The sequence below is a fragment of the Salmo salar genome, chromosome 22, assembly GCF_965601325.2.
Source record: "Salmo salar chromosome 22, fSalSal1, whole genome shotgun sequence".
NCBI lineage: Eukaryota > Metazoa > Chordata > Actinopteri > Salmoniformes > Salmonidae > Salmo > Salmo salar.
In genome coordinates, this window is record NC_138312.1 from 45,609,709 (window position 1) to 45,623,070 (window position 13,362).

The window sequence follows — 13,362 nt, forward strand, 5'->3', positions numbered from 1 at the left end:
TGTTGTGTGTAGATGGGTGAGGAAAAAACGATTTAATCAATTTTTCAGGCTGTAACAACAAAATGTGTAATGAATCAAGGGGTATGAATACTTTCTGCAGGGTCTAGCATGCACCATCTCTTGGATTCAATAATGCTCTCCCCGGCACACCAAAGAGAATCATGCACACACCTCTCGTTGGTGACAAGACTAGCGTAAGCATTCTAACATGTTCTAGAGTGACTAACTTGTTTTTGCTTTAATGGTATTAGTTTGACAATGAGTAGGCCTACACAGACCAATTACCATTGAGGGTTTTATACCCTAGATCAGGGTTTCCCAAACACGGTCCTGGGGCCCCCTGGGTGCACGTTTTGGTGTTGGCCCAGGCACTACACAGCTGATTCAAATAATCAAACCTTGATAATGAGTTGGTTACTTGAATCAGCTGTGTAGTTCTAGGGCAAAAACCAAAACGTACACCCAGGGGAGGCCCCCAGGACCAAGTGTGCGTAACCCTGCCCTAGATTAGAATCTGTGCATGGGTTCCAATTCACCATATTTTGATGTCACTATTGACAGTCCATAGTCTCAACTCTATCTGTAAATTATACATGAGGAAAAACTATAGGCCTAAATTACGTTCAATTATGTAAACTGTCATTGCGTTACAAAACCGACGAGACAAGAAAAAATGTGCACCTCTGAGAGGACCGCGCATGTCGGACGTGAGTCTATCTACGCAAGTACGTCGTGGAGAGACAGACACGCGCAATGATAGCCGGAAGCATCGATAGGGTGAAAATAGAAATCGATCAAATTCAGTGTAGTTCGTAAGTGCAAAGCTTCGACGGACTGCCTTTTCCACGAAAGTTAGCTCGATAAATTACAGACCTCTCGAACGGGCGGTGGAGGAAATGTTGTGGAGAGAGAAGGCTGTTTCTTTTTTCAAGTTACTTGGTGGGGGTTGAGCTGACGTGTGGAGAAGTTCGAGCTGCCAGAAAAGAGCAGATAAACAAACAAGCAGGGAGTCAGCTGAGCGACTGCCTGTCCAAACGGGGGCTAACGTTAACCAGGCGAGACTGGGTAAATGTCAGCGAGAGCAAATCGTCGCTAGAGTTTTGGACCCAATAATGGCTAAAATAGTGTGCTAACGTTAGTTCAAAGAGTGGCACAAAGAAGAAAAATACCACGCGAGGACAACATTGTTTCACTGTGTTCCTGTCGCCTAGCTTGATAGAACACTGTCAACAACTTGATATGTGCCATTGATTTGACTGTGTATGCTTCAGCAGTTAGCTACAAAAGAAACGTCTTGCTTTATCCCATTGAAACGGTACAATATAGTACAAACGCTGAGTGGATAGAGGTAATTCGTGTGTCATTAACTTGAATCCGTTTGAGTTGTCAAAGGCCTAATCGTTGCAGTCAGCGCCAGGCTTTGCTACACGAATACAGAGCTTGTCCTGCTTTGAGTTCGTAACTAATGATTACATATGATGTTGCCGTTTGCTAGTCTCGTCATTGCCCTCTCAGTACTCAAACGTCATGCAACTTTTACTTAATAGCCTAACTCAAATCTTTTCGAAGTTAAACTATTGTTTGTTGATATTGCTCATTAGGTTCCGGGAGTTTCCAGCTTAACTGCCTCCCTTATATGCATGTATAATATTGTTACAGGCCTATGTATTTATTGTAGCCAGTAAGCCAACAAGGCCCAGTTTTTGTGCCGCGTTGATTTGCTTGTCTGAACCAGGAACATTTCTGACTTGCTAACTGGTTGAACGCGGCACGTGTATAGCTACAACCACAGAGCAAGTCTGACGTTTCCTAGTTCCGACTAACACCTGAACTTGGCATTGTTTGATTGGGTTGTGCCATGATTAAAACGTAATTAAATTAGCCAACCCACAAAGAGGAAATTCTGAAATTTGAGTGTTGTACACTTTTTAAAGTTACCTTAACATCCCTTTCTCCTCTCTCCATTTCCCCTAATTTCCCACTCTCCCTCTCTTTATGTGCCGACTGGTGTCAGAAGTGGGATAGCCATGGCCCACCATTCGACGCCCAGCTCCCAGAAGGCCCTGATGATGGAACTCAAGTCCCTGCAGGATCAGCCGGTGGAGGGCTTCCGCATCGGCCTGGTGGAGGAGTCAGACCTTTATAACTGGGAGGTGGCCATCTTTGGCCCCCCTAACACACTGTACGAGGGAGGCTACTTTAAGGTGAGGCAACTGTGGAGGGATGGGGAAGGGAGGGTCATTCATTGGATGCTCAACACGTTGTGTAGCATGTTTGTGCGTGTGTATGACGTGTTCAGGTGGTTCTCCCTCCTTTCTCACTCCCTGTCACTATTTCAGTCTTCCATTCTCCCACGCTCTCCTTTCCTACCCGGTCTCTTTCCCCCCCCTTCCTACCCGGTCTCTTTCCCCCCCCTTCCTACCCGGTCTCTTTCCCCCCCCCCTTCCTACCCGGTCTCTTCCCTCCCTTCCTACCCGGTCTCTTCCCTCCCTTCCTACCCGGTCTCTTCCCTCCCTTCCTACCCGGTCTCTTCCCTCCCTTCCTACCCGGTCTCTTCCCTCCCTTCCTACCCGGTCTCTTCCCTCCCTTCCTACCCGGTCTCTTCCCTCCCTTCCTACCCGGTCTCTTCCCCCCCCTTTCTACCCGGTCTCTTCCCCCCCCCTTCCTACCCGGTCTCTTCCCCCCCTTCCTACCCGGTCTCTTTCCCCCCCCTTCCTACCCGGTCTCTTTCCCCCCCCTTCCTACCCGGTCTCTTTCCCCCCCCCCTTGCTACCCGGTCTCTTTCCCCCCCCCCCCTTTCTACCCGGTCTCTTTCCCCCCCCCCCCTTTCTACCCGGTCTCTTCCCCCCCCCCCCCCTTTCTACCCGGTCTCTTTCCCCCCCCCTTCCTACCCGGTCTCTTTCCCCCCCCCTTCCTACCCGGTCTCTTTCCCCCCCCCTTCCTACCCGGTCTCTTTCCCCCCCCCCTTCCTACCCGGTCTCTTTCCCCCCCCCCCTTCCTACCCGGTCTCTTTCTCCCCCCCCCTTCCTACCCGGTCTCTTTCTCCCCCCCCCTTCCTACCCGGTCTCTTTCTCCCCCCCCCTTCCTACCCGGTCTCTTTCCCCCCCCCCTTCCTACCCGGTCTCTTTCCCCCCCTTCCTACCCGGCCTCTTTCCCCCCCCTTCCTACCCGGCCTCTTTCCCCCCCCCCCTTCCTACCCGGCCTCTTTCCCCCCCTTTCTACCCGGCCTCTTTCCCCCTTGCAGTGTGATCGTTATGCTCCAGACTCCTATTTTTAGCTGTGGACGGATATAAATGGCATCTCAGCATAGAGGTAGAGAGAGAAGGGCATGATGAGGCTCTTCTCCTTTTTCCCTGTATAACTTATTCAGTGTGGCTAGTCCTCCACATTAGCATATCCATTTGGTGAGAGTTCACATCCAGCCCAGGGCATGCAAACTCTTCCATGAAGGCAAAACTGATTGCATTGACATAGATGCAATGATCATTATAACATATTTTGTGAGTGATTTCATGGTCAGGTTGTATACTGGTTGTAATGTTTTTGGGCAACCACGTTTTTGTCTGGCTATCGGACCAGATAAAAAAACTGTCTTAACATATCAAAAATATGCTTTTATATGATGCCTTCTCAACCATAAATCCAGTTTACAATCATTAAATGTCATCACATTCCAACCTTTTCTGGATTTGTAGACTAGGTTTTCAGCTAGTGGTTGAGGCAGAGGTATGCCTATAACAAGTAAGATACTGTTTGCACCTGTTATAGGTGCTCTGTTTAGAATTTTAAAATATAGGCGCCGTAGAGGGAACTGATCCAGAAGGGGAGCATAGTGAAGAGTGTCAAAGGTAAAGTTCACACTGACCTCAACATGTCTGCACGGGGCATGTTTCGAAATGGTGCGAATGCTATCTGGAAGCAGAGCAATGCTCCCCAAAGGGCTGGGGCAGCTGGACAGAATGTTCTCACACTTCTCTTTGGTTTCATTTTGATAGTGGATTCATTTATACAGTGGATTACACACAGTGGAGAGAGGCAGTATATATGTGTCAAATTGAATGGCTATGGTAGTGTGATGATGGCACAGGCCTGGAATTTTGCACATATAACAAGCTCTGTGTGTGATTGGATTTTGCTGAATTGGCACAATTCATATAGACAGGTGGGAGGTAGCGATAGAGAAGTACATTTAGTCGCACACGTGCATGCACATAGTTCTGTACATGTACACATGCAGGCACAAACACACACACACGTGGCACCCAGTAACTCATTCACACTAAAATGACCTACAAACCAGGATCATTCTCATGCCGAATTGTATCTAACTGTAATTGTCAGAGTTATTTGGCTGTCAATTCGATTAAATGTTTGAAGCTGATGGCAATTTCTGTGTCTCTCTATCAGTCTCACATCAAGTTCCCCATTGACTACCCCTACTCCCCTCCGACCTTCCGTTTTTTAACAAAGATGTGGCATCCCAACATCTATGAGGTAAGAGTTAAGCCCAGTTAATGTATTCCCAATGTATATGAATTCAAACATATTTGAAGAGTTTTCTCCATCCAGAAGTTGACAGGTCGTGTTCCAACAGAACGGCGACGTGTGTATCTCCATCCTTCACCCTCCCGTCGACGACCCCCAGAGCGGGGAGCTCCCCTCAGAGAGGTGGAACCCCACTCAGAATGTCAGGTACCTCACCTAGCTCCAAACCTGGTTCAACACATATATAAATATTTGAGGTTTGCTTAGTTTAGCTCAATGGAACAACAGAACCAATGGAATAGTCTTAAAAGTAAAAAGTCCCCCCACCTTGCATGCGGGTCAAGCTATAAAACCAAAGTGTGTTTACATATTTGAAATGATTTATTAGATGTATTTGATGTAGGTTAGTCTAGCTCACTTCATTGATGCTGCCTGTGTATAGCTCCATTTTTTTTTTTAAACTCTGCATCGGGAAGGACTCGTAAGCAAGCATTTCACGCTAAAGTCTACACCAGTTGTATTCGGCGATTTGACTTTTACCAATTTTTAGCAGTTTTCCACAAAAAGACAATCAACATTTACAATATAAGTTGATTCAAGTGACACTGGATTACATCGGCAGAAAGAGCCATTGACTTCACAACTTACCGGATACTTGGGGGAAACAAAAATACATTATGATGTGTCATCATAACTGGTCAAATATGTCAAATGTTTAAAATGCAGAGCTTAGGAATAGACACAGTCCCTAACAGCTGTAAAAGTGTCAAAGACACATGGCAGTTGGTGGGACAATTCCTCAACCCCCGGGGCAGGTTGAATGTTTTGAGTGTGTGTTTAACCAACCACCCAGAGAGGAAGTAGCATCTAATGGAGCAACACTGGGGGATGGTGAGGTAACACTGCTCTCACAGAGGAAGTCAGGTCAGATAACTCACCCACTTAAGGAAATGAAGGCCACATTACTTAGAAGGTAAGCTAAGGTAAACTATACACTATAAGGTAATGTTCAGGTAATGGGTATGTTTTAGAGGACATAAAGTCCTATTAGTGACACGTGTGTGTGTGTGTGTGTACAGGACCATTTTGCTGAGTGTGATCTCTCTGCTGAATGAGCCCAACACCTTCTCCCCGGCCAACGTGGATGCCTCAGTTATGTTCCGCAAGTGGAGGGACAGCAAGGGCAAGGACAAGGAGTACGCAGAGATTATCAGGTAGGAAGAACATACGCACACTAACCCAACCATTGAGTACCCTTTTCACAACAAACAAGTTGGCTTACCCACACACTAGGGCTGACCCCATTTAGTCTACTGGTCGATTGTTTGGTCGATAGGCTGTTGGTCGACCAATATTTTTTTATTTCGTAGTGCACAAGACGCCTGTCTCAGTGGATTAACCCATTGTGGAGGCTGTGGGGGATGGCACAGTCCATCACTCTAAGACGTGATATGGAAATTATATATGGTTATATTATGTAAAAATGTTGGTGCAACACTAATAAATCAAATATTATTTTATAACAAGTGCCCTTTCTCCCGCGTTGGATACGGTCGCTGTCTGCTGTTCTGAAACATAATCTTCAGTTCCCTGTAGAATTGGCGCCTTTCCCTATGTTGCTACGTGCATAATAACAAAGTTAACCATCATATTGGGATTGAGAACAATGCAGCGAAGGCAGCTGCAGCAGCAGAGACAAGGAAACAGCCTTTTCCTCAGCCTAATTGTCTAAGAAAATTGAGGAAAGAAACCACAACTTAATTAGGTCTATAATCAATAACCTGACTTTATAAATCATCCATATACAGTGTGTCTACATAAGTAAGACAGATCCTGCTTCTGTTGCCTGAGTGTTTTTTAAATATTTTTGTATATTTTTTTTAACCTTTTTATTTAACTAGGCAAGTCAGTTAAGTTCAGTTAAGAACAAATTCTCATTTACAATGATGGCCTACCAGGGAACAGTGAGTTAACTGCCTTGTTCAGGGGCAGAACCACAGATTTTTACCTTGTCAGCTCGGGGATTCGAGCTTGCAACCTTTCGGTTACTAGTTCAATGCTCTAATCACTAGGCTACCTGCCGCCCCGTTTAATAGCCTACTTATTCCGTGAGCACCAAGCCTCATGCAAAATATCACATAAAGCAATTTCAGATTCGGCTTTACAATTTGTTTTTGTTAGAACAGACTGGTATTACTTATTTATTTAATGTTTACACTGTTCCAAACAAGCAGAAAAATATTGTAATTTAACAGCACCTATTTGTCACACATAATACGCACGCAGGTCTCGCTCCTATACTCTCCTTTTTCTTGATCTCATTATTATTACAATTATTATGATTATCATTATAATAAGTAATGTCATTATCATTAGTAGGCTTAGTATAGCAGCCTTGTATAACCACCATCGAGCTGTAGGCCTAAGAGTGCATCCTGTTTAGTCTTAATACCGTAACTTAGGCCTATAATTCAAAATATAGGCTACTGTATCGGTGAATCAATTATTAATTTGTTCATGTCATCACACAGCATATGAGACATTCATGTTTTGAAATGCAATCAAGCATTTTAGTTTTGAAATTAAATAAAGGGAGCTTTGAATAATTAGTATGCTGTAATAAAGGCTATATTAATTTTTTTACTCTCTCTGGTACACTTTATTTTGTGTTTAAAAAAAAAAAAGAAGTTATTTATTTAACTCGGCAAGTCAGTTAAGAACATTCTTATTTACAATGACGGCCTACCGGGGAACAGAGTGTTAACTGCCTTGTTCAGGGGCAGAATGACAGATTTGTACCTTGTCAGCTCGGGGATTCGATCCAGCAACCTTTCGGTTACTGGCCCAACACTTTAACCACTAGGCTACCTGCTGCCCCACTGTTCCAAATGGTCAGAATAAGTAATAATATTGTAATCTAACAGCATCTGTTTGGCACTCATAATACTCATGCAATGCTTGAGCTTTAGTATTTTCCACAACTAAGTCAAATGTTTTCCACAGATCTGATTTCTCCTTTCCCTCCTGAGCAACCAGTAAACATTCGCCTGTTTTGGTGTTCTTTTTCACATCCTCCGCATCCATTTTGCTTTCACGTGTTACTGTGTTCGGAGTTTATAATAACCAATTTATTGATGTGATTATGATAGGCTATAGGTCAGGCCCTATTGGTCACATGCATGCGATGCTTACATGTTGCATGTAAAGAGAGCAAGGGTTTAGGGCATGTTGTTTATAAACAAATTAGGGATTTCGGTAATATAACTTTTCAGTTAAACAAGTAATAAACAAAATGGCTGTAATGATGTTTCAGCACAGACAGCGCAATACACACTTGCTGTGCTGTGGTGCCTTTTTGCTGCAGTAGGGAGGAGAGTGAGACAACTTGTGTCAGTCACACAGGCTCTCACTGTAAAACATTTTTTTAACACAGTGTGACCATTGGACGCTTTCTTGAGCCATTTGTGTTTTAATTATTTAATCAAACAGTGTGCTTAAAACATCAGACAAACTCAGTGCGTATGTAGTTGGTTTTATTCAAACACAGGGTGTGTCGTCTGTCTATAAGTTTAAACATTTTGACCAATCGATTGGTCGAAAGAACAGGATGACTCTCGGTTGACCAAGATTTTGTTTTGCCGGGGACAGCCCTACCACACACACACACACACACACACACAGTGAGTGAGACCTTTATGACTTCTCTTCCCCTCCCACAGGAAGCAGGTGGTGTCCACGGTGGCGGAGGCGGAGCGCGACGGTGTCAAGGTACCCACCACGCTGGCAGAGTACTGCGTCCAGACCCGGGTTCCCTCCCAGGACAGCAGCTCAGACCTACTCTACGACGACCTCTACGACGATGACATGGAGGAGGAGGAAGAAGAGGATGAAGAGGAGGAAGATAATGACATGGAGTCAGGAGGAGAGGCAGGTGGGACAAGTGAAGGAGGAGGCGTCTCTACTTGCTGCTATGACGATGACCAGGAGGATTCTGGGAACGAGGACTCTTGATGGTGATGATGGACACCCTAAATTGACGCCTTACACCCTGCTACGTCCAATCCTAGCCTCCCTTCTGATCCTGTTAAGCTTAGAACATCCCCTAAGATAAACACATGTACGTCATCTGGTGCATTGATAGTCAAATAATAACTGGACAAATAGGACTCCTCAATTTGAGTGGATTCCAATTAAAGGCGCGTACAACAATGAAAAATATTGAATATCTCAGCGAATATAATTTGTGTAGTTAAAATTATATTTTTAGCACAGATGGAGTCAGAAATGTTTTAATTTCTCCTTTTGAAATGTGACTTTAACGCATGTTTTTGGTTTCCTTACTCAATGGTCATATAGTCAAAGCCTGCCTCCCTGGTCTGATAGCTTGATAGAAAGAAGATAGTTGTTGAACATAAACACAAACAAACATCCAAACCCCAGGGGAGCTAGTTTGTTGCAAAATGTGCAGATAATCTCTGCCTTTAGGCTAAGATCAAGTGTAGTATCTGTTCTTGTCAGTTTAAAATCTGAACAAAATTTTAGAACGGGGAGATGGAAAATGGGCTTAATCTGTCTGATCTACGGAACCACCCGGTATTGCAGTGCCTGTGGTAATGGAGCACACACAAGAAAGATGCTGCTAAATGAAATGTGGTGTTCGTGCTGCTTTACAGCATTGGGTGCGGTTGCTTTTGTTTATGTCCAACAACTGTGCATTTTGTCATGTCACTAGATGTATTTGCTAGAAGATTGTTCTGGGCTTAAATCTTTAATTTTCAAGCCAAACTCACTGAACTTGGTCCCCTCTTGGCCCCTTCATACCATGGTAATCTTTCATTTTGTGTTGTACGTCTGGCTGTCTCGCGCTTTCTCTGTCTCACTGTCTGGATGGCTGAATCTCGGTTTTGTCTGGCATGCTGTCTTGCTCTGTCAATGTTTCCCTCTTTCTGTCTGTCTTATCACCCTCACTGCTTTGTCAGCCAGCCAGCCTCAGTCGTTCTGTTTGTTCACTCTTAAGGCGATCAACTTTAACCTACAGACACAACACAAACTCTGCCCTGACCGACCCCACCTTCACCCACACCTCCTGTTTCACCTCTGAACTCTGATCCCTGTAGAACTGGGGGGGTGTTTTACCATTACCCCGTTCAATGGAACACAGAACCTGTTACACCTCGCACTCACAAGGAGGTGCTGGCCTGGATTCTATGCCAAGGAAATGTTTCATGACCACTTCCAGTAACACTACGACCATCAGTCAGTTATGGATATGTGTGAAATTTGTCCTGTTTTTAACAACTGTCCAGTAAGAAATGCACATTTTTGTTTTCCGTAGCAAAACGTTATGACTATGAGCCTTTATGGGGTACTGAGAGGATGTGCCGTCTCGGACACAGAACCACAGGAGTGTTACATCCTCCTTCACTCTTTCCATCCATCCTTTCCCTGCCTCCAAACCTCAGGGCCTCCATAGACTCTCAGTGGGAGAGAACCAGGGATGTAGTGGAGGATAAACGCACCTTAACGCCGTCTACGCACCTCTATATGTTGTGAAAAGTGTTGTTGGCACTCATTCAGCGTTTACCCACCTTATGTCTTTACTACTACATCCCTGGAGAGGGCTCACTCAAACTGCTCCTCAGCTTGAGCTTGGTATTGTTTAGATTCTTTTTTTATTTTGTGGTTGTGTGTTTACAGAGGGAACTTCAAATCTCCAACAACACTATCGATCCCCATGTCTCTTACCTTTTTCCCCTCCAACCTCCATTCAGGGTTTCCTTCTCTTTGTTATTTCTGTGTTGCCCTGTTCCGTTGGCCATGCTTCACAAAACTAAACCAGACCAGGCTCCTTGTCGCGTTCTTGATATGCTTTCTTGGAATTGGCGCAAACTCCTGGAATTCTATGCGAGCCAGTCAGGTGGTCAAAATGGAAAGTGAAATTGAATAAGTGGTATTCTGTATTTTAATCAACTATTTACACATGCCAAAAGGCATTAGCCATTGTTTATGTTAGTTAGCACATATATAGCTAAAAGAGCACATTTAGTCATCAACAACATGTATCAGCCAGGAAAGTAGATTTTTCTAATTTGTGACTGAGCACATGCTGCATTGGTGATTCAGAGTTACACATGGAGCACAATTGCATTTTTTGGGTGGGAAAAAATGATGCTTCTTGGAACTCTGCTGCAAATACTTGGGATGTGTAAGTGAGGTGACATCACAGACAAGTCAATCTATCATCTGTGCTCATTAGGCCTGCACTTTTCATGTTTCCGTGCGCGTGTGTTTTACCATTACCCCGTTCAATGGAACACAGAACCTGTTACACCTCGCACTCACAAGGAGGTGCTGGCCTGGATTCTATGCCAAGGAAATGTTTCATGACCACTTCCAGTAACACTACGACCATCAGTCAGTTATGGATATGTGTGAAATTTGTCCTGTTTTTAACAACTATAAGGGAGAGACTTGACTAATCAGTCTGAGGAAGACTAACAGAATCAAAATGAAAACTTTTCTCCTCCCTTGCTCTGTTGAACTGACGCCCTCACTGGGGCTGGCTTCAAGTCTAAAAAATTGTTGACTGATGGATCACAAATGGATTGTTCTTCTCCTCAGCCACTGGACGTTCAGGGATATGATGTCAACGACCGTGGCGAACCATGTCTCAATACTCTTTAAATGGCTTCCTCTCTTCACCCCCTTTTTCTTCGTGATCACTGATCGGTGAAAGGAATGGATACATTTCCACTAGGAAGGAAGCCATTGAGTGTGGAGACCCAGCGTTCTTATTCTCACTGACCTTTGCCTTCTGCGTGTTGAGGAGCAGGCAGTTGGAACAGCATTTACTAGGTCAAAATGACACTCATTTAGAAGGACCACATGCTAGGCTGTCAGAATCTCTCTATTGCGAAGTGTGTGTACCAGTGTTTTGAGGAGCTTTTCCCTCTGGCTGAAAATGGTCACGTTTGGACAAACTACTTCACTGTTTCCACAGCCAGTGATATGGACGATGCAGTCCTCCTTTGTTTTGTAGTTTTTCATTTAATTTCCTCTTCCTATTGTGTTGTGAGGATGCAAATGTCACTTATTAAATTTATATTCTAAAAATGTTGAATTGACAGAATTGTCTGGAATGTCTTCAAATAAGTGTTATCTGTTGTCAATGGTGCCAGTTGGTATTGAACTAATTTCTGTTTCTTAGAAGGCAGCTGCTGTACTTTGACATACTTTAAGAAATGGGAGAACAAATCATTTTGAAAAGCAGGAAGTTTAACTAGTTTTCAAGTGCATATTTCTTCCTTGAACTATAATATCTGATCCAACACAATTGTATAGGTGAACGCAGGGGTTCCACTACATGGTAAACGCTGATCTGAGATGAACAGGTTGGAACAAGTTAATTAAGATATCCTCATCTTGGAAGTATCCAAACACCCACGTTTCTCACTGGATTTACCACACAAAACTGCACATTCAATTTTTTTTAGATTTATTACTTTAATATATATTCATAATGTAGTGATACAATTTGTGTCATTTAAAAAATGGCATTGCAATGATAGATCAAGTGAGTCAACGCATGTTGACTACTCAATCCCAAGAAAACATTTCACTGGTGTTGGTGTATCGGAATATACATTTAGACCCCCCCCAAAAAATATACATTTAAAACCAAATTCCTTTGCATAGACAAAGTTGGATGATGGTCTTCTTGGTGTTAAATAAAATATTGAAATATTTTCTGAATGAGGTTGATCAACTTAACTCAAGCACAGGTCAAATGTGGTCCCCATGCTTACAATGCGCACCACATCACCAGGACCCACAAAGGGCAGGACCTTTGAACCCCAGATCTCCGCAAGAGTGAGCAGTAGTAACAATGCTGGTAGTGGTTGGAGAGGGGGAGGCGGAGAGACACTCACAATCTTCAAGGTTTTTAAGTCTGCTGTCCTCAGACGTAAAATCTCTCGGACAGTGCTCTGGAAACAGCCAGACACCTCCTGGGTAGAATGAGTTCAGCATGTTATGCAGCTCTGCCAGGGTTTTCGGGGGCAAGTCTTTTTTTGGGGGTTCCTCCCTTTCATTCAGACTCCAGTGTGCTTTGGCCATCCACTGTCCAGTCTGTCCCACCTTGCTGTTGAAACAACAGTAGGCTGTTCACAGGAGAGACGGGATGTTCACTCTGTTCAGAGTGTAGTTCACAGTGCCATTACTGGGCACCGCTCCGGTCACCACAAAGCCTTTTGTCTTATTGTTATTGCAGTTATCCAAAAGCCTTTGTCTGACTTTGCACTCCATACGACACCAGCTCCCACTGTTGGAGGACTCTACCTGAGCAACACTGTTGGTCAGGGTGAAATCTTGGTATCATTGTCAGACGCGTGCAAATTTGGGAACAGGTGACCTCTGTTCACCCCTGTTGTGTTCAGTGAGTTCCTATAGTCCTTGTTCACAGCCTGATGTGTGTAATTTACACATTTTGACTCAAGACTCATTGTCTCGTTTCCCCCTTCAAGCTGGGGTTCTATCATCCGTGTTACATTTGGTCTGCCTTTAGTAGCACCAGTGAAGGTGTAGGCTGAGAACACAGGGATCTGTTTTTTTGTGTCGTAGAGGGTTGCATACCTGTAGTTGTTCTTGTACAACTGTCAAATCGGCATGAAGCGGTTCTGGTCCTGGACGTTCCCATCATCCAAAATACCTGAGATATTTGGAGTCGTCTCCTCCATGAAGAATCCCTGACACACTGAAACGTCACTGAACCTCTCCACCACATGAGAGATCACAGGAGGGAGAGAGAGAAGAGCAGAGAGATGCGTTGGCATAAACACCCTCATCATCATCACCTGCATGAAGACTATTCCACTGAGG

At 44.2% G+C, this 13,362-nt stretch overlaps 1 protein-coding gene and 2 pseudogenes across 2 annotated transcripts; 2 read left to right on the forward strand and 1 right to left on the reverse strand.

Moving 5' to 3' along the window:
- The first annotated feature begins 733 nt into the window (after window positions 1–733).
- ube2r2 (ubiquitin-conjugating enzyme E2R 2) lies at window positions 734–11,605 on the forward strand. 2 transcript variants are annotated; one of them, XM_014167445.3, is made up of 6 exons: window positions 734–1,348; window positions 2,015–2,204; window positions 4,408–4,494; window positions 4,595–4,692; window positions 5,565–5,699; window positions 8,205–11,605. In XM_014167445.3, exons 2-6 carry the CDS (start codon window positions 2,028–2,030, stop codon window positions 8,494–8,496), a joined length of 789 nt encoding a protein of 262 aa, XP_014022920.3. In that variant the 5' UTR covers window positions 734–1,348; window positions 2,015–2,027; the 3' UTR covers window positions 8,497–11,605.
- LOC123729738 (uncharacterized) lies at window positions 8,952–9,112 on the forward strand (annotated as a pseudogene).
- Window positions 11,606–12,020: 415 nt separating the features above from the next.
- LOC145862630 (endonuclease domain-containing 1 protein-like) lies at window positions 12,021–13,343 on the reverse strand (annotated as a pseudogene).
- Window positions 13,344–13,362: the final 19 nt, after the last annotated feature.